The sequence below is a fragment of the Podarcis erhardii genome, assembly GCF_964252035.2.
Source record: "Podarcis erhardii genome assembly, chromosome: 3".
Taxonomy (NCBI): Eukaryota; Metazoa; Chordata; class Lepidosauria; order Squamata; family Lacertidae; genus Podarcis; species Podarcis erhardii.
Genome location: NC_138507.1, coordinates 58,525,253 through 58,547,015, shown reverse-complemented (window position 1 = coordinate 58,547,015; position 21,763 = coordinate 58,525,253). Strand labels below are relative to the sequence as shown.

Below are 21,763 nucleotides of genomic sequence, written 5' to 3'. Positions count from 1 at the left end.
CAATAATTTTTTTAAAAATCTGGCTGTATAATTTGGAACTACTGTGATTTGGAATTAATGTGATTTGATTGGTCTGTTAATAAAAATTATTTGAAAAAAAGAGAATGATATGCTTCAAATTTACAATAGTTAACTGAATAGCTGGCAAGGGAAGGATTAGAACCCACTTCACACATTGTCTTTTCTTGAGAAGCAATTGCTTAACAAAAGATGCACCATTCTCAAGTGATGTGTGTGCAGCCTATGTGCATCCCAGTGTTCATTTCAAAAATCTGGCCAATACATATTTAATGTTGTTGCTTAACCAGGGGGCAAGGGAGAAGAACAACATTTATCGGGAGTCACACACAGTTAAATTTTACCTATGTTTTGTAAAGAAGCTTGGTTAATTAAATCACCCATATGGTTTGGTAACGCAACACACTTTCCTCAACAATTACATTGATCAGTCTCTCTTTGCTTTGGCATTAACAGATTGCTTTCATCTGTTTCTCCTGGACATATGGCTATGATTAATCTTATGAATTATATTTTGATTGCAGCTAATTCTATCGATAACTTCTGTCACTAAAGGTCATTGTCAACTAGAGAAGGCTGAGGAAGCAGGCAGAGATCCTAGGGGATTAAATAGGATTGTCAGGGAGTAAGGGAGCTTAGGATGGCATTAACTGGGATGGTAAGCTGAGATGCTAGTTGACAAGGCTGAACTGTACAGGGCCAACAGAGTCCACCCCTGGGACATGGGTAACAGTTATCTTCTTGGCAGATTCTCAGAGGGATCTGCAAGATCTTACATAGTGATGGTGAGAAAGAGGGGGAACTGGCTGGTGGGTGCAGGTCAGGATTGTAAGGTGATTTCAGGGTGGGTGTCGGGAGCAGGTGAGCAAGGTGCCAGTGAACACTTCCTTCAGTGAAACAAAAACAGAACAGGCCCAGTAGATCTTACTCCAATGAGCCAGTGGCAAGGACTGAAGGTCCCTTCTTTCCCACAGTTCCCCAAGTCTCCTCCTTCCTCCAGGTCCTTCCCAAGCAATCTAAGACTGATGTCTTGTCACCGCTGCAGGTTCTGGGAGATGCAGGTTCTGGGGTGGGGAGCTGATCACAGCAGGAGGGAAGTCCCCCCCCCCCCCGCTTCTTCAGCAGCCTACCTCATCTCTGCCTCTCCCCCCCCCCCGCTTCTGCCTCCAATTGCCCAGCAATGGTCCCAGATGTAAGTGAAGGAGCCTGGGAATTTGGGGGATAAGGCTTGTGACCCACCCCCATCCCTCTCTGTAATTTAACCCTTCCCATTGGGGATGGTGAATCCTTGCTTGCCCAAGTAGTGCCTGAAAGAGGAAAGTGCCTGAAAGAGGAACAGGCAGCCCTGTTTAGGGAAGTTTTTAAAGTTTGATCTTTTACTGTGTTTTTAATATCCTGCTGGAAGCCGCCCAGAGTGGCTGGGGAAACCCAGGCAGATGGTCGTGGTATAAATAATATACAGTGGTACCTCGGGTTACATACGCTTCAGGTTACACACTCCACTAAGCCAGAAATAGTGCTTCAGGTTAAGAACTTTGCTTCAGGATAAGAACAGAAATCAGGCTCTGGCGGCGCGGCGGCAGCAGGAGGCCCCATTAGCTAAAGTGGTGCTTCAGGTTACGAACAATTTCAGGTTAAGTACGGACCTCTGGAACGAATTAAGTACTTAACCCGAGGTAGCACTGTATTATTATTATTATTATTATTATTATTATTATTACTACTACTACTACTACTATTATTACTATTATTATTACTATTACTACTACTACTTCAGGAACCAAGTATTAAAGCATATTTCCCTCTTTAGTTTAATATAAGTTTAGACAGGCCCATGGTGGGACAGAGGTAAGGTGCAGGGAGGGTTGAGCTGTGTAAGGCTTGTTCTACGTGTCCTTTATCACTGTGTCATGCCAGTAATTATCACCTTGAAATTCCAATATTACAATGTAGCTAAGCATTTAACTGCACCTTGATGATTCTTGTTGACAGTTTCAGTGTGATGAAAATGTCACTGCCAGAGCAAAATATATACTGCTGAGTTTAAAAACAAACAGCTTTTTCCCCCTCCCTCCGTAGTGTACATTGGTTTTAGAAATTGAAGTATTCAACAGTGCCTTGTAAGGCAGTAAATAAAAGATAAACAGGAAGGGGAGAAAGAAAAATCATGGCTGTTAGTAAAGGATTGTTCTACATAGCTTTCAAGTGCAAGATGAATAGCGCCGGAGTTGCCTAGATATTCTGACATCGACTGAATTTATTGTTGAACAAAAGCCTCGCATTTTTGCACATCCAAAGGCTTGTTTTACAGCATGGAGATGGCTTATGAAATTTTTCTTTCTTTTTTGTTTGCATTGCCCTTGTTCATCATTTACTTTTGTCAGCGCTATGACTGTAGACTTGGTGGGTTTTTTTGAGTGCAGGGAGAAAAAAACTAAACCAAAGCCAACTAGAAGGATGTGCTGTGCGCTGTGCCAAGACTGTCATTATTCAGTACCATGTATTGTTTTGCAGTACAGTACCTTTTGTTGTACAATGAATTAATAGTAACAGGAAGCATTTTAATTAGGCAGGAGAAGAATGAGAATGCAACATTTAGAACTGCACACAACCTCACACTGCTTTTTTTGAGAATGGCATTTGCTTCGCCATTAAGTGTGCGGATAATGAGACACACACATATTCTTTAAAAGCTAATTCTTAACACACATACACACACACAAACACTTAATAGCCTGTTGGATCATGCCAGGGTCACATGTAGGACAGCATCCTGTTGCTGCCAAGCAGATGCCAAGAAGATGTTTAAGAAGCCAGCAAGCAGGACCTGAGCACAATAGCCCTCTAGCCACCTGTGGTTTCCAGGAACTGGTAATCAGAAGCATTCTGCCTCCAACAGTGGAGCTTGTTCCACCTTTCCTCCAATGAGGGAAAGGCAGCACACATGATCCCCCACCTCTTTTATCCTTGGAAGGACCATATTAAAATGAGAGATAATGTCTAGTTTAAAGTCACGCTGTCATGGCTGAATAGGGATTTGAACCTGGGTCTTTCCAGACATAGTCCAACACTCAACCACCACACCTCTTGTTGGTAATGCTGACCTTCAACATGATGGCCGTGAATGGGGGGGGGGGGGGCAAATGGTTCTCGTACTACTTGGCTGATGCTTTTAGGAACTTCAATCTCACCTGTTGGATGTCTGGAGAAGTTTGTCTCAGATTGGATTACCCATAAGCCCAGGAAGACCCTGTGGGCTGCACAGCTGATTTATATCTAGAGTTGTCTAGATGCACATGGGAGTTTTGCACAGGAGTAGACTTTAATAATCTTCTGTAATATGGTGCCCTGTGAAGGCAAAAATTGGAGCCCCCAAATGGATCTTCTAAGTGGATTGACTTGGCACCCTGCACAGAAGAACAGCCCTAAATCCAGTGCTGCTTTGGAAGTAATCATTCCTCAGACATTAGATCTGTTTCTGTGACATGTGGTAGCTGTTCTGATATACTATTGTGTCCGGGGCTCAAGCGTGACTCTCTCTGCAGAGTGCATCTCATTTTCTTCTCTTCCATTTTTTCACCCCGGGGCATACGGCTTCTTGATGTTATCTTCCGTGTATGAATTGTTCCTCTTCACATTAGCTGTGTGTTACTATGAAGGGTTAATCAATGTTTTCTGTGGAATTGCTTTAGTCTGCCACATCCCTACTTGCTTAAGGGCAGCACAAATGTTGGCACATTGTTTCATGTTATTTTCTGATGTGGTCTCAGGCAATATACATTTTATATGCAAAGAATATATAGAATCTCTCTGTGATGCACATGTTTCAACAAAGAAGGTACATTGAAGATCTCCAGGAGAAGCATATCTAGTCATTTTGCTGTAATTACTTCGCAGCAGGGTTGACAAACATTACATCCCCCAGATGCTGTGTGCTACAACTCCTGTGCATTAGCCATACTGGCTGGGGATAATGGGAATTGTAGTCCACAACATCTGGATGGACACACACACACACACACACACACACACACACACACACACTGTTCTAACTAAAACGATGCTCCCTTTTGATTTAGTTACCCAAAGGTTTTCCCAGCTTGTGTTCATCTCTGTGCTGGGTAGTGGCTTGGTCATCCCATATTAAAGGTAAAAGGTAAACGACCCCTGGATGGTTAAGCCCAGTCATAGGTGACTATGGGGTTGCGGTGCTCATCTCGCTTTCAGGCCAAGGGAGCCAGCGTTTGTCCACAGACAGCTTTTTACTAGGCAGAGCTAATATCATATACCCAGCCATGTGACAACTTTCTTTTAAAAAAAACCTGTCACTGATATAGAATTCAGTTGCAATTCTGAAGTTATTTCCATGGAAGGAAGAGAGGCAGGCTGGACACAACGTTTCTGCAGATTCCTTGCTAGCCCCTGTTTTAGCTTTTTTGGACATCTCTGTGTCCTTGCTTTCTGGAGGCTGGGAAAAGAGTGTCTCAAATGCCACCTGGGGCTTCTTTGGGATATAAATTTAATAAATAACAACAATTGGAGCCCCCGAAGATGAGAGGAAATTCATGAATGGAAAATATCTGTCCTTTCATTCATCCTGTAGCCCTCTACATCCTCTAGAAAGTAGCTCTGGAGAGTTGGGCCCCTTCTGAACAATGGGATTTGGGGAGCTGGTGGGTGAGAAGGGAATCATCTAGAATAATGGATCCTAATATAAGCTAACAAGGAAGATCATGGAAGGAAAACTTTCCATCCACTGCCCTTTCCCATTGCATGTTCTTCAGGAGAGGTCTTTGAAGCTCAGGGGATGATGAATTCACCTTAGGATTCAAGCTGTTGATTTAAACTGAACAGCATCAGTTTCAATCTCTATTATTGATAGGAGAAATTCATAGTGGATTCACACTAAAATACAAAATATTTCTTGATTTGGATATAAGTTGGAAATTGAAAGCTATTTTTATGCCCACAACCTGGATCAGTTTTGATATCAGGCAGAGGAAAGAGGTGCTTCTGCATAGCTAGTCCAACTGTGGGGAAAGCAAATATTAAGTTGCAATTAAACTTTGATTTTTTTAGAACTTGTACTCTTGATTGATAGAGGTGTCCCTTGGGTAGTGTACATCTCCCCTCCCTCCCAGTGAAGGCATTTATTGTGACGGGGAGATTTGTAATATGAATGGAGATGGTTGCTCAACAAGTACCCCACCCCTGTCACCCATCTCGGTATGTCAGAGAGTAGATAGACGAGAACACCACTCATTATCTTAGGTCTGAATTTGGCTAGAATCTAGAAAATGAGAATCTTGTTTGCCAATCTTGTTTCAGGCCACTTGATATCTTCCCTCTTCAAAGACAGCCTGCCTTCAATTAAATGCAGCTAAGAAGTTCTTTGGCCTTGTGAACATATAACCTAGGCTGTGGAAGAAAGAACAATTACTAGTTCCTTCTGAATAGCTATTTCGCACAACTTTCTTTTGAAGACTCTCTCTGATTATTTTAATTATCTTGGAACTCTTCAGAAATGATGGCAATGAGGCTGTAGCATAAGGTACATCTACTTAGGCTTGTTTTTCCATGGGTAATTTTTATCCATTGCTAACTATGCTTTTAGGTTTCTTTTTTTAAAAAAAAACTAAACTTCTATACCACCCTTTATCTGAAGATTACAAAGCAGTTCACAACAAACAAAATGAGAAAAAGAAAATAAACAATAAAACAAAAACAAACGAATAACCCTCCCTCTCACGAACACATTTAAAAGCCTATAGAATGTATTAATATTTATTAAAGGGTTGCCATCCAACACCTCAGCTGTTGCATTGCAAAAAGCTATAATAATTGGGTTTCTTTTCAAATGCTTTCATGTGTTTCTCTTATTGGTTTTGCAAAGCCAGACTGGCAGCCAGAGTTACAATGTCTTGCACAATAGATTCTGACTATTGCTGCTGCCAAGAATTGCTTGCAAAGTGGAATAAATGGAAGCCCAATGGCACTGAAGACCAGGTGGGAAAGTATCCTGAAGTTGTTTTGTGTATGTGTTTTAAAAAAGATTGTCCAAACTTTTCGAACTACAGTCTTATGCACCCTTTAGGCCATTTCATATGATGTGACAATTGGGCTTGTTTTCAACACTGGAGATGCCCTCCACTGATTCGAGTAGAATTTGATCAGATTCACAATATTTCCTGTGTCGTGGTGCCCTCGTCTTTTATCAGTTGTGGGAATCCACAGGATGAGAGAGTGCTGTTCCACTCAGGTCCTATATGCATCTGGTTGGCCCCTGTGAGAACAAGATTATGGACTGGATAGGCAACTAGCTTGATCCAAGAGGCTCTTCTTATGTTTTATATGTGCCAGAAATGGGAAAAATGTATTTTGTGGATTCATCAATAATATGGGCGCCATTTTGAACTTTCTGTAAATGACTATTTATTTGTGTGCACATTCTATTCAAATAAATTAGGAATGTGCTCTTTTTCCTTCCATTCTGTGACCTTGATTGTTTGAAGAGAGAGGTGGTGAACTAAACTATGCCAGAACCTGGTGAAGGGGCTGTGGTTCCAGCTCCAAGGAGCCTGCCTAGTTCTGCTTCTGGGCAGCTTGACACAACAGCAGCTGCAGACCATGCCCATGATGTACACCAGATGTGGGAAACCACTGACCTATGTACCAAACATGGCCCACCGGGGCTTATTTGACTTATGAGGTTGCTTTGGGAGAAGCCCAACAGCAGATGTCATATATGACTTCAGGTGCTGAGCATGTAAGGGCAAGGCTTCAAAAGAATGATTGGGAGCTTAAAATGTGCTCCTATTTGCTCCTTTGTGGTGGAACATGGCTTGTTTCCAACTGCCCATCAGCAGGAGCACACCTTGGTCAAGTTGGGTGAAGCTGTCTGATGGAGCCACTTCTCCTTCCCAATGCACTTTCCCCTTTGCCCCCTCCTGCTGCCATCGCAGCTGGGATAAGTGACAGAAGAAAGCCTGCATTTTCAAATCATTCTGTTGTTCACCTAGCAGCAGCGGGAGAAGGGTGACGGGAAGAATTCTTCTGTACCTTGAGAACATTCCCATACCCCTCTTTTGAAGCTCTAATGGATTTCCAAGCTCTTTCATGCCTTCTAAAGCCCACACCATAGTGATCCTCTCATCCTCCAAACTTGAGATTGAAAGGATCAGCACTGGGCTTACACTGCAAGACGCTGAGGGGCTTAGAAATCTAGAGTTTAAAGGAGGGGCTGTGGGGATGCTTGAAAAGTGCTGCTTTCAATGCTGGTCCTTTCAACCCAGATAAGGGGAGGGCAGACTTTCCAAACTTCCCTTCAGAGGTTGAAAGGAAAGACTTGCAAGACCTGCGAAGTCCACCCTGCACTGATCCTTTCAATCTCCAGTTTGGGCAGGCTTTGCAAGGGCTTGTGGCAGGTGGGTGAGACAGCCCACAAGTCAATCATGTGATGTACTTATGAAAGCACATGATTGACAGGTGGGCTGTCCCACCCAGCTGTTAAAGTTGATCCATAGGGTAAGACTAAAGATCTGGCCCACTGGAGCCAAAAAGTTTCCCCATCCCTGGCTTATACCAAAGGGACCTTTTCCGAGGCTCTTAGCTGCAGGACTGTGGACTAGTTGCAGCTCTGGCCTTGGGGACACTTTAACTGTAGATAATGGGCATGCCTGTGGACCTAACAAAATAATTAATAAATACAGTAGTCCTGTTAAGAAGGAAGCTCTGGATTGATTTCATGTGAGCTTGCACTGCTTATATTTCAAACCCTGTGTGACTTCACAGCATTGGAAGACTTAGGTCCCATCATTATATCTTATGCATCTCTTTACTCTGTGATGTTCAAGTTTTTTCTCCCCTTCAGGCTACTGAAACACATAAACCTGATTTGTCTATTAAACTAAAGGAACAGTGCGGGCAGAAAATACATGAAGTACCCAAAAGACTTGAACAGCAGAGAGCGGGTGGGCTGGCCCCACCTAAGTAAAATATAATTACCACCTTTGGGAATGTTAATATTTTTCCAAGTCCACATTTTAATATTGCTTCCCTCAAGCTTTTAAAAATGATGAATCAGACCTGACAAAATGAGACACTTGCAAACACCCACATATGCACTCAAGGTTACCCCATTATCTGAATTTAGATGATTGGGAACGGTTGATTAGATGGAATCCAAGCCCACTGTTAATATGACTTCATTTGATCCATGCATCTGGTAATTCAAAAGCTCTGGGAAATTCCCAAAGCTACTGTTGATATGTGTTCTACTCAGACTTTCATGAGGATTTTTATTTGCTTCCTTTGTCTTGCCATTTAGTGTTCACTTGGGCCACATTCTCAAGCTTACTCCTCGTTCAATAAAAGTGAGAGCCCAGATTCCATGCCATCGCCTTCATGAAGTTGGAATGTAAAGTGAGAAAGTCCAAATAAAAGCAAGCATTACCTCTCATGAAAGCCCACGATGGTAGTCATGCATCTGCAAAATGTATAGGCAGAAGGCAGCTATTCTGCCAATATCTAGCAAGCGAAACCCAACAAAAATGAGTAAATTGCCAATTTTCATGCAGATCATTGCCTTCTCATTTTATTATGTCCTCTTGATTTTTTATACCTCCTAACTCTCACCCTAGATGCATTTATAAGTGAAGGGGGAAGTATTCTGCACTGTAATTTGAGTTTAGAGAAGAAGAGGGAAGGGTTTATTCCAACACAAGAAGAATTACTGCAGAGCACAGCAAGATTAGATGTAACTTCCTTGACTCCTTCTATCCCCTCACTATACATCCCTAATTAGCTCTGGAAGTGGAGTACCTATCTTCTCTTTTCTCAATTAGTTCCATCCTTCAAAGTTCACAAAATGGAGTGATCCTTCCATCCCTCTCCTGGACTTGGTCTCTTGGGATGGGGTTTTAAATGACTCAATGGCTCTAGAGGGGAATTATCTTTGTTCAACACTAGTTTTGAGAGCTCGGAAGCCTTTCATAATGACACATTCACCATGCGTGCCATCCCAGATAAGAAAAGCAAATGTCTAGTTAACTCTATATTGGCAAACAAAACACTTAAAGCAGTTTCCATGGTGCTGTGGATACAAACATAGACATCCTTCTAGCCTCCAGGCAGTGACCCACAGGTCTGGGCCCTATGATATAGATGCAGAAAAAGGGGGTCCCCTCCCCTCCTCCAGCTTATATACACTCCTCTGATGGGTTGCGTGCCCACATCCTGAGACTTTTCTTGCATGGAAGCCATTGCTGCTCTTCCCCTTTCAAGCCCTTCCTAGTTCTAAGAGATAGTGGGGAGTGGGGAAAGTAGGGAATCTACTGACCCTTTCTTTTCCTGAACCATCCCTTCTTCCTCCACAACTTTCTGCGTGCCTTCCTCTGCCTTCGACTCGCTTTGTGTCATGCCTAATTCAGTTCAGGTTCAGAAAATTAAGCTTTGTTCCTCCCTAATTCACTATTATGCAGATTTTCTTTTCTTTTAAAGCCTATAATTTTTTCTGTTGACATAATTGAATGAAATTGGTAGACATAGTAGCCCCTCATGAGCAGTTAATGACTTCCAAATTAGGGACAAATAGGTCCCTAATTTTCTTTTTTCGCGCTGAATTAGATGAAATTTGGAGAGATGGTAGTTTCTTTAATGGGATGAATATTGTCAAATTCCAGAAGGATAGCTGAAGTGGGTTTCCTTCAAGGGAAGCCCTTACTGGGTTTTTCAATATATTCAGGACATTTTGGACATATCACACTTTGGATTTCCCTGAATTCACTGCATCCCTCTACTGTTTGGTACTCCCAGCTGTAGATCATTCCCTTAATTCATGCTACTGTGTTCATTCAGAAAGAAGGATATTAATATGCTTGAATTGTTGTTCAACTGTGCTAGTTTTACTACACATTTCCTGCCAAAATCACTTGCCAAACAAACTCTAGAGAACTGTCTGCATCGTGAATGTTCCTGTGGGAGAAAGGGTGGGCTGAGCTGAACCAATGTATTTGTGTAATCAGTTGTCAGATGTAAACCTCTGCTGAGAAAACAACAGTGCATATAGTACACTCCCCTGGTTGAATATCATTAGGAAAATACAATGGGGAACACTTGCTGACCAACTATGTTAAGTAATATCAGTGGTTTTAAGAAGAGGAGGATGGTCACTTAACTCCATTTTCAGATCTCGAGAGATGCATGTGTTTCTTCACTGGAAAATCTATAAAAGGCTAGATTACAAATTTTCCACCCAAGTGTTTGATTTAGTATGTTTTTTTAAAAAAAAATCCTCTGGGGCTCTGTCAGCAGAAAACCCTGCCGCACAGCATTGCTTAAGCACTCAAATGGAAGTAATTATGTTTTCATGGTTTCTAAATTAGCTAAGCAAAAATTATCTGGAAGTTTCACAAGGGAGATTCATTTTATTATGTCAACAAAAATTCTGTGGGTTAGGTAAAAATACATGTTGAAACATCCTTTCCAATCTCGCTGCTTCAGGAAGGAACTTGTGCTGCTCCAAAGTCTGTATATTGCAATTGCTTCCAATCTATTTAGCTCTCAAAGACCCAGTTCACACATAATGCCAAGCCAAACTGTGGCTAAGCATAAACTCACCGGTATTCACGGGGGGGGGGGGGGAATCATGGTCTCTTTGCTCCACCTCTAGTCCTCCTGCTGCTGTGAGTGAAGCCATGTTTGGCTTAGCATATTGCCTACACCCAGGCTAATGGTTTGTATCTCCCCAGAAAAACAATGAGCTGTAATTGGTTTGTTTTTCAGCTTAGAACTTGTAGTTTGTCTGGGGGAGACAAGCCATAAGCCTGGATAACATGGGAAGCCAAACCATGGCTTCATTTGCAACAGTGCAGCTGCAGAGGACCATGGGAAGAGCAAATCAGTCGTCATCTCTCCTCCAACAGTTTTGTTGCTTCTGAAGGAGATGCTGGACTTTTAATTGCATTGAAACATGGGAGGCTGTAGAGCTACAGTCTTCTGAGTTGGTTTAAGATTTTTTTGGTTAACTTTGCTGTGTTAAATGAGCTGACCTCCTTTGTAATGTTTCATTTTGAAATTTTAGCTTCCTGCTAATTACGTTGCTTTGAATGTACAGTATAGTTTTTATTTTATTTTTTGCAGTAACATTTCATTCTGGATTGCTTTATTTGATGTTTTAATGTGTTATAGACAGCTTTGAGATTCTACCCCCTTAAAAATGTAAACTGTATAGAAATTAATAATAATAATAATAGTAATAATAGAGTCTTTAAACTGCCTACATTTAAAGAAAGAATCCTAAGAATTTTTAGTTCTCATTGTCCTTAGTGTTCTTCAGATATCTTAAAATATAATATATATTCTGTATTTAGTAATTCAGCCAATAGTCCAGAAATACTCCTGGAGTTGCAAGAATTAGGTCAGAATGGATCAAAATTTGAAGGAAATGAAGTGAGGAAAAACCAGCATGAAGGACAAAACTCATTTCATTTCCTAGCTGAAGCGTAAGTTGGCTTTTGTGCTGTCATGATGGCAGTCCCTTCTGTCTCCAGTCCCTTAACACCATCCTTGACACCAGGCACTGGAACTGACCTGCATCTGAGATCAAGCTTCGGATAATTAAGCTAGCAAGAATCCATCTTTTCCTGTAGCTGGAGAGAAATGGATGATTTGCCGGCTGAATGATCTGCTGAAATGATAAGGACAATTAGAACTTGGCTAGCTGTGGAATCTGCCTTTCTGCTCATCTTAATGATGTAGAGCCTAGCAGGAGAAAATAAATCCTCAACCAAAAAGAAAGACCTGTCGCATGATGAGAACAAAGTATTTGCACATGTGTAGAATTAAATGTATATTTCAAGATAAGGTGGTAGAAGCCCAGGGGTCAGTATTATCGAGGAAATGAGCAATGACATATTGCGTTCTGACGAGATATAGGCTCTTTTCCACAGCCCACTCCACAGTCAACCACCCTTTTCCAAGCCTTTCACACATCATGGCCACCTGTAATTTCCTTTGTACAGTGGTTTCCCAGGTTACATATGCTTCAGGTTACAGACTCCGCTAACCCAGAAATAATACCTCGGGTTAAGAACTTTGCTTCAGGATGAGAACAGAAATCGTGCAGCGGTGGTGCGGCAGCAGTGGGAGGCCCCATTAGGTAAAGTGGTGCTTCAGGTTAAGAACAGTTTCAGGTTAAGAACAGACCTCCGGAACGAATTAAATACTTAACCCGAGGTACCACTGTATGTTGATTACTAGTCCTATACTTATTTTTGAAACTTAAAAATATGTGAGCATCCAGTCACCACAATGCCTTCACAGTCATCTTTGGCTTACTTGCCCTCTAAATCTATTTCTTTCTTCTGATCCTAATGGAATTCCATTGCAATAGCCCTTGGTGAAAATACATTTTCCAAGGTGCATTAGGTCTTTGGGTCCTGCCGCAGTGCTCTACAGTGTTCCAGGGGCCAAGAGTAATGAGAGGCCCTTCCTTCCTCTGTGCAGCTGTCGTACTACCATTGCGGCTGCTGACCCAGGGGGATTAGTTTGGTTTAAAGGGAACATGTGATAATTTAGGGGGTTCTAATGATCATTTCTTTGAGAGATCCCCATGAGCCTCCAAAGCTTGTATCCTGGGTAGAGCAAGTTTTGTCAGCATGAAAATTTTCCCAACTCTCAACTTTCTTAAGTTGTGTGGGGCTCAGCAAAGCAAGAGATTCTTCTTCCTCCGCTTTCAGTCCATGGGGGCCATGATAGAGGTGTATAAGATTATGCGTGATGTGAAAAAAACAATATTTTCCCCTCTCTCATAACACTAAAACCAACATCCGATGAAGCTGAATTCTGGAATATACAGGGCAGACAAAATTAATTCTTCGCATAGGATGCCTCTGAATACTAGTTGCTGGAGGATACTACTACACTCATCGTCTGCTTGTGAGCTTCCCATAGGCAGCTAGTTGGTCACAGTGAGAAGAGCAGGGGTGCTCTCTTAAGATCCACCCTAGAGCTGATCAACAATGAATGAAGCATTGTGTCAATGGTTTGTTCATTATATTACATTCTCATTTTAAATAATTATGATAAAAATGCACTCTGCCTTGATGCTGATGGCTTCTTAAAGGCTTAACAATTATACAGAAATGCTGCAAATGATCTCATGTTCTCAGAAGATGGCATACGTGACAAGATAAAAGACAATGTACAGGGAAGGGAAATGCCAGGCAAGCAAGAACCTCAGATTTTGAGAACTTCAAAGGAACTTGGTAGGGATACTATAGGGATACAGCTAGACTTCCCCAAACCACACATAAATGAGACCTTGCCTCTGTTATTAATGTTGGTGTCATCTCTCCATGGTTCTCCCACTTCTAGACTGAACAAAAATATAAGAAGAGAGGTAATGAGTGTCCTCTTCTAGAGCCTCTCCTTTGGGAGGTTTTCTCTCACCTATTCAGCTTTTGACTCTTTTGTTGGAGCCAAAGAAACATGGCAAAAACGGGCTTAACTTAGAACATTTTCTGAAGTCTGGACTTAGCCTTTTTGACTCTTAGAATTATCCCCGTTCCTCACTTCTGAGTTTAGCCTCATTTCTGCTTTGGAGGGAAAAAAGAATTTTTGAACATATAAGACATAGAACAATTCTGGAACATAGAGCAAATCACTCTATTGATTTGTCTCAATTCAGTTCACTGGAAGTTGTTGGCTCTTTCACATTTTTTAACTCAAAGTAAATTTGATAACAATTTCCAAGCCCTTTTCGTTTTTAAAATTACTTTACAACATTTTTATACTTTTAGGTGCTCATTAGCATTTTAAAACTTTTTATGTCCTGTTAGAGTTGAACTTTATTTCAGTGAACGCCCCCCTTTTTAAAAAAAGTTCTGAAGTCCATTTTAGCTAATTTATATTGCCTTGGCTTTTGTGTCTAAGGACCCCATTTAACTTTCTTTTTTAAGTGTCTAGAAAATTTAGCAATGCTTCAAATTGGTTTCAAAAATTCAAGTAGTGTGCAGGAGGGGAATTAAATGGAGGAAGGGTTATTTATTGCGTTTCAGCAGTTGGGATCAAGTTGAGTACAGGAGGATATGAGAGGAGGTCATATCATTTAACCAAGTGCTAAATGCTAGTGGTTCAATTAGCCATTTTGCTTGCCACTTTGGCGATGCCTGCTTTGTCAAGTGCCTGTCTTTTTATCTCAAGTTTTGAGTTTCTCATCTCACTGCTGCCAATGCAATCATGTCGGCTTTCCCATATACTCAGTGTAAAGCTGTAATTTACTATAATCATTATATCCATTCTACTTGCAGTAAAAATTATTAGCTCGGGTTACCACCAAGCAAACTCTTGAATTTTGCATTCTTAAATAAAATGTTAACGCATTCCAGTAAAATTCTGTGTTCATGATGGTGGTTTTGTCTCTAGTTAGACCAGACTTCTCTTCTTACATTCGATTGACTGGAACTGGGGACTGATTTGTTTGTTGATCAAAGAAATTCTAAAAGAAAGGATGTAAGCCTTCTGTGAGGATTCCTTTGGTGGGGTGATATTAAGTAGTATATAGAGATGGATTATAATACACACAAAACGTTGGATTGTGACAGTCTAAGCTTTATATGCTCTAGAATGTTTTTAATTGCTTAAATGATTCTGTGTGAAACCTTACAAACAAACAAACATACATACAAACAAAAGAAGACATATTCAGGTATTCTGATCTAGAATTAAATTAATTCTACATTAGCACACAAACACAGAAGCTCCTCCCCATTCTTGTAGAACAAGCAGCTTTCTGTAAACATGGTTCTTGAACATTTTAGAATCCTGGAAAATCCGTGTTTTTAATCCCACCTCATAAATTCATTATCTACCTCATGAAGGGTGATGGGATGGCAAAGGTAGTATGTTTCTCTCTTCTCCTAGCCCCCTTTGTATATTATGTTAATGCCTAAATAGAACACATGAAGATGCAAGAAACAAGCTGCAAAATGACACTCCTAGAAGCATATTGATTATGCACTTTTATAATACACAATTTATAAAGGTTCTGGGAAGCATGTGGTGTCTCTTCCATCGTTTATGTTTCGGCTGAGAAACTTGGTGGTTGGAAGTTTATCAGTGAATATATCCTGTTATTGAGAGATGCTAACACAGTCTCTGTGTATATAGAATATACCCCATCTCTCATCTCTTTTCCACATTGGCCACTGAACAGATATGATTATGAAAGTCAGCCCAAGGTTGGGTATATATGAATCTAGGGTCATTTAATTTTGCATTTTTTTTACTGCCAATTACCAATTAGAAGCTAAAAATGTTCACTGCTCATGGTGTCATGGTAGAGTAAACTTGTTGATTATTATTTTTAAAGCAGCAAAAGATTAATTTTTATAATATAAAAGTAGTTGATACTATTTATTTTTGTTATTGGACTTGACAAAAGATCAATAACTTGCTTATTAAGTTTCATTTATTTGTTTTCTGACTATATATCACCACAATAATCCCATGATGAAATGCGAACTTTCACTGTAGCTGTTTTCTTTAGTAAGTGCTGGACCCACAGATAACTGAGTCGGTAGAGCATGAGACTCTTACTCTTAGGGTTCAAGCCCAACGTTTGGGCAAAAGATCCCCCCTACGTTGCATAGGGTTAGACTCAAGGTTCCTTCCAACTCTACAATTATATGATTCTATGTGAGGCCTGCCTTTCCAGGAATGAAAGAATTTCCCATTTTTCCCATTGATGAAAGGTGCTTAACAAAAAAAAGTTTTTTTTATAAATAAATAAATTCTTGAAAAAGATTATTAAAAAAAAACTCTTCCCAAAAAAGTTCCTTTAAAAGAATCAAGTCCTTAAAAAAAAATTCCCTAAAAAAGTCTTTAAAATAATTCTTCCTAAAATTCTCCAGTATCACCTTAGAGACCAACTAAATTTGTTATGGTATGAGCTTTGGTGTGCATGCACGCTCCTTGAGATACCTGATTATGAATGTTTTGGACTGTTGGTAGATCTCTGTTCTCTATAAAACTGTTATATTCCCTATAAAAATGCTTCTTCAGATACCTGATTATGAATGTTTTGGACTGTTGGTAGATCTCTGTCCTCTATAAAACTGTTATATTCCCTATTAAAACTATCTAAGTCTGTATACATACCATACTTTTAAAGCACACACACTCCAAGAATTTTGGGAGCTGTAGCTTACCCCAAAAGAGCTATAACTCCCAGCACCCTTAACAAACTACAGCTCCCTGGGTGCTGCTCTTTCTAGGTGCTTAAATGTATGGTGTGCACTCAGCCTAAGTCTAGACTCCACTTTCTTGAGCCTTTTGTCATTTTTGGGGGGGGGGGAGTGGAGAAGGTTCCCTCACTCCAGTTTCCTTCCAAATATTAGAATGCATATTTTTTTCTTCTTAATTTTAGAACAGTTTCCTCCAGTGATGGCTGCTGTGGGGTTTGTGTTTCCACATTAATATTGCACTGACCACTCTGTAGGCATGGGTGTTTGAACAAGCTGGGCTCTCCGCTTCTTGCAAAGCATCTGCAAGCAAGCAAGGGGGCATGGCTAGCATTGGTCCAGGGCTTAATTGCATTAAACAGGCTGATCTGCCAGATAAATCTGTGCTCACATCCCCGGTGGGCATATTGGTAAAAAAGCTGATCAACTATGGTGTTCCCTGCCCCCCCAAAAGCCCTTCCTACGCATCTGGGGGCGCCCCAGTGAGTGGGGGAGTTGTGTGGCTTTGCCGGCGGCCTCCCCTTTCCCTGCACGCCCGTCACGTGTGCCCCATCAACCATATGGTTGGCGGGTGTGCAGCTTCCTTCCCAAGCCTCCGCAGTGCGATCCCTGCAGAGGCCTGGGAAAATCTCGACAACTCTGGGAAACGGGGGGGGGGGGGGCGCCGGAGGGATCTTTGCACCATGTCGCCAGATATGCTTAAGACGGCTCTGTGGGGGAGGATTTCTGGTTTCACCTCAGGCACCAAAATGTCTGGGGCCGGCCCTGCTTAACTGTTATGGGTTCCCCAAATATTTCTAGGAACTATGGTTTTTAAAGGTGCTGACAGATATTATGAGACCTCTATTCCCTTCACAGAGCTACAACTCTCAGAGTGACTTAGCAATCAAGTCATCTTTCCAGGGGACTCTGGGAATTTTAGCTCTGTGAGTGGAATGGGGGGAACTCAGTGTCAGTTCCCCCCTCTCATAATTGTCAGCATGGAGGCCCTAATGTGGATCACCCTCCTGCAGTTTGTATTGAGGGGAAATGTTGCATTTAACTAAACTGGCCTTTTTTGCATGAAGGTTGTGTGAGTATCAAGACCACAGTGAAATGGTGGGCGAGTAAGGGTTAAAAAAGCCTTTACTGGCAATTAGAAAAGAAAAAAGCAACACCCCTATGCCCGAAGGCAGAACTACACAGTTAAGATGATATGCTGTTCTATTTTGTTTTGTTTTTGGCGCGCGCACACAAACACACACACACAGAGTGAGTTTTTTCTGGCTGCTTTAGAAAACAATATAAAAATACAATCAAATCCTGCTGCAAATGCACGCTAATATCATGTTAATGCTACAGAAAATAAAATCAAGCAAGAAATCAGTGTATATGTTTGGTCCTCACAGAGACTGAGAGCTCATGATTTGGGCTGAAACTGAATACTCCCTGAATTCTAGTACTTGATGCTTCTCTCTGCATCATCCCTGGAGCCTTGCAGTGCTCAGAGTTCAGGTGGGCATGGAGATAGCTCTATCCATTTATTGCGGAGGATTACACCATTTCTGCTGCTGCTATTGACACGGATTTCGGCTAGGCATCAGAGGAGCTATGATACCAGTGCCTTTATTATTCCTTCCATCACATTTTTTATCTCTTGCTTGGCAGAAACAGAGAACGAAGATAGGTACAGGCATATTAATCTTATACTTTCAGTTTCACTGTGAATGTGGTATTCAGCTGAATTGCTGAGGTAGAAAATGCAAGGGCCTTGTCACCTAGACAGTATGTGAAAAATCTGCCCTCTTTTTACTGGAAAATACTTGCTTCATTTTAAAATGGTATATTTGTTCTAAAGATTCTGCATATTGCAGGCCAGAATGAGAGGGCAAGGGCACTGAAGTAGCCTTAATTAATAGCTGACCTTTGTGTAAATCAAGAATGGTGAAAATGATTAAATTCAGGAGTGAAACCTAGCAGCAAGTTCAGCTGTAATGAAAAAGTGTTGTCTTATATCTGCACCCTGCACTGATGGGAATTCTGTAGCAGTGACGGTTGTAAACATTTTTTTCTTTCTCTTTGACAGGTAATATTTGAGGCAGAAGTCTCAGATGGAAGAAATGGCTACATTGCCATTGATGACATCCAGGTTCTGAGTTACCCTTGTGGTAAGTAATGATTAAGAGTCACATTTTTCTCTGTCTTTTTCAAGACAGGCTCAATATTGTCTGACTGCTTTTTCCATCATCCAGCCATTGATGTCCTCCCTCCACCCTCCTCCTCTAGTTTTTCCTCTTACAGATTGTTAAAAAGTAGGGAAATGACACCTTTGAAGCAGTGAATTAATCTTGTTTTCTTGTTAATTTAAATACCTTAATTTAATGTTTCTCGACATTCACAGACGTGTAGCTTATAGTTAAAAGTAGATGTATAAGATTTCTATTAGTTGGGATTCCAGCTAATGAGGGAACATAACAACAGAAGTGGCTTGCTGGGTGGGGTAGACCCACTCGACTAGCTTCCCAGTAGGTGGATTTCACTGGAGGAAGAGGGGAGAGGTGGTAGAGAGACTGGTGTAGTGCAAATGCACCAGCAGGAGGATTTAGCACTGCTGGTGCATTTGCCCAACACTGACCGCCCTGACCAGTGGCGTAGCGTGGGGGTGCAGGGGGGGCCGGCCGCACTGGGCGCAACATCTGGGGGGGGTGCTCGCACTAGTGGAAGAGACTTGAGTGCTAAAATCCACGGGTTAGGGGGCGCAAATTACTTGCCTTGCCCCGGGTGCTGACAACCCACGCTACGCCACTGGCCCTGACGCCTTGCTTCCTCCACATTCCCTTCTGGTGGGCAACAGCAACCACCTGCTGGGAATCTGGCACAATGGCTCTGTTCCACCCAGTCAGCTATTTCTGGGAAACAGCATTAGAATCAAGCTTCTATAAATCCTATCTGTAAAATACCTATGTGCTTCTTCATGATCCTGTGAGATTTAGCTCAACTTATTATCAATATAATAATAACACTTTTAAGTGTTGTAGCAACCAATGTTGAGCAAATGGCTTTTAAAGTGTGCAGAGCCCTATCAAAACTAACAGCAAAATCATGCCTGAAGATGATTCGGAGACCCTTTAGGCCAAAAAGCAGTACATAAATAAACTATATTGATCTATGTGGAGTAGCTGAGTTGGTAAAGCTTGAGACTCTTAATCTCACATCCCCCATTGGGCAAAGGTTTCCTGCATTGCAGGGAGTTGGACTAGATGTCCCTTGTGGCCCCTTCCAACTCTACAATTTTATGATTCTCTGATTAGTATGGATGTGCTTTCTTGGACCAAACCACCTTCACGATTGTTGCCACATCCTACAGCAGCCAAAGCTTCTGAGAGGTTATCAAGGACAGAATGGTATAAATTTCATTGTAGTAATTGATTGCTAAGTGTGCAAAAACTTGAAATGATGATCACTTGGTTTGAATCCAATGAAATAGCTGTCTTTATATCCACTGAGGGTTCTGAAAAGTCATATTGGGACTACTGTCACAACTGAACCTCTGGGTCCAGGATGAACTACAAGCTTGAGAGAAGAAGAGGCTAGAATCACCTTCCATGTGTGTTCTATTTCCCACAAGTCCCCTACAATTTGCTAGGCTCCCTCAAGGCTCCTGCAACAGAGAAAAATGAAATAAATTGAGGTTTTTCATGTCACATTTTGGAAAGTTGTCACCCAACAGAATTTTGTAATACAGCATTTCATAGAGTAAAATGAGACATGAAGGCACTCTTGAGACTTCAGACTCTGAAAAGATAAACATGGCTGCTTCCCTGAAACTTACATGCAAAGTTAGTAACACCTAACTATCATAGTTTGGTTTCCTGTGTCATCAAAGCCAGCTCCATGAGTTGATGCCTCCATCACCAGCTTCTTCCATTTGCAAATTTTATCCGCAAGGATAGCCATAGGTTCAATTCAACAGCAGCAGCTCTCCAGTATAGGATTTGTAGGGCAGTAAACATGGCCCTTGATCCTAATTAACATGAGCCTTCCCCCACACCCCACACAGCCATAGCATTATTGAATTTTGTTTGGTTAATTGCAGACGTAATAGACTGGGCCAGTCTATTGAATTGCTAAGCTTAGACTCTTGATGTGTGGCCTGTTACCAGGTAATTTAGAAGAGTAATGCGTGTGTAAACTATGTAGCATATTTCTCTCTCGACTGCCACCGCTGCCTTTTTCAACCCTAATATTTCACAAGGATGGTTTTGTCACTGAGCTTTCCTTGAGGCAGGACAGTTAGTATGAGAAGCTTTGTCAGTGGGTCAAATGTTGCTGTATTTAGTGGTGCAGGTGATATTTACTGACAGGGATGCCTACGTGGCACTAGATCACACTATATGGAGTTAATTAAATCTGATTCTTTGTATTGTTAATGCAGTGGTTTCTCATTGCAGTGGTTTTATGTATAATGCAATGGAAGTTCACTCCAGAGTTTTTAGGCTTTTTCCCCCCACATCCTTTTACGCTTTGGCTTATTACAAATCGCTTTTAATTCATGTCTGACAAGCTTCAGCAGACTTTGTGTGGTGCAGGAAGAAAGATCAAGGCTGTTTTCTTCTCTCTCCTTGAGTTGAAACAATTATTTTCTTTCATGTAAAAAATTAGTTTTAACCAAAGGCTGCAGTAATGTGTATCTTTGGGGAGAAGTAAATGGGCTTTTTTGTCTGAACATATTTTTGGTAACATTTTTCTCTCTCTCCACCTACACACAGATAAATCTCCTCACTTCTTGAGGCTTGGGGATGTGGAGGTCAATGCAGGCCAGAATGCTACATTTCAGTGCATTGCTACAGGGAGGGATGCAGTGAATAACAAGTTATGGCTCCAGGTAAGGCTGATTCAATGGGGTCCATTTGTGGGCATACATCTTGCAAAAACAAGAAATGCAAGTTCTACTTTTTCTGGTTTATACAGGATAAGTCACATAACTGAAAAATGCTTTCCAATATAATTTTTTTTTTGCTTTATTTTTAATTTTCATTTATTTCATATTAAAAGGTGGTTGTACTTATACAGCTTTTGAGTCCCCCACTTTTATAAACAAAATCTGACTCACATGAGTTGAAGATGCAGTCATAGCTGTCAACTTACAGATTTGAAAATAAGGGACCAGCAGCCTCAAAAATAAGGGATCAGCAGCCAAAATAAAGGATTTTAGTCAACCAGCAGTCAAACGAAGCCTCAAGCGGTGGTTCCCACAGCGCAGCAACCTGGCAAAGGGATGCAGAGGGGGAAATCACTACATTAAGATGCTGCACTGGTTGGAGGGTATGCTAAGCAGCACATCAGGGCTGCCGTCGTCCTGGCGCGAGGAGTTCCATCGGCCCTTCCCCGTGCGAGAGAGAGGGAGAAAGACTCTTGCCCACACTGCCCGCGAGCCTGGCATGAGACGGTTGCGGCGCTGCAGTGGCCGCTGAAGCGCCGCCCTTCTGCATCCCTCCCCATCCCCTCCTCTTCCTCCTCCCTCA

At 41.5% G+C, this 21,763-nt stretch overlaps 1 protein-coding gene across 14 annotated transcripts in view; it reads left to right on the top strand.

Annotated features, from left to right (window-relative positions):
- Nucleotides 1-21,763, top strand: part of PTPRK (protein tyrosine phosphatase receptor type K) — a 341,149-nt gene that overhangs the window by 152,533 nt on the left and 166,853 nt on the right. For all 14 annotated transcript variants that reach the window (XM_081856114.1, XM_081856122.1, XM_081856118.1 and 11 more), the window contains exons 4-5: nucleotides 18,325-18,406; nucleotides 21,008-21,123. In XM_081856114.1, coding sequence (XP_081712240.1) covers nucleotides 18,325-18,406; nucleotides 21,008-21,123 — 198 coding nt within the window. The remainder of the gene's footprint in view (nucleotides 1-18,324; nucleotides 18,407-21,007; nucleotides 21,124-21,763) is intronic.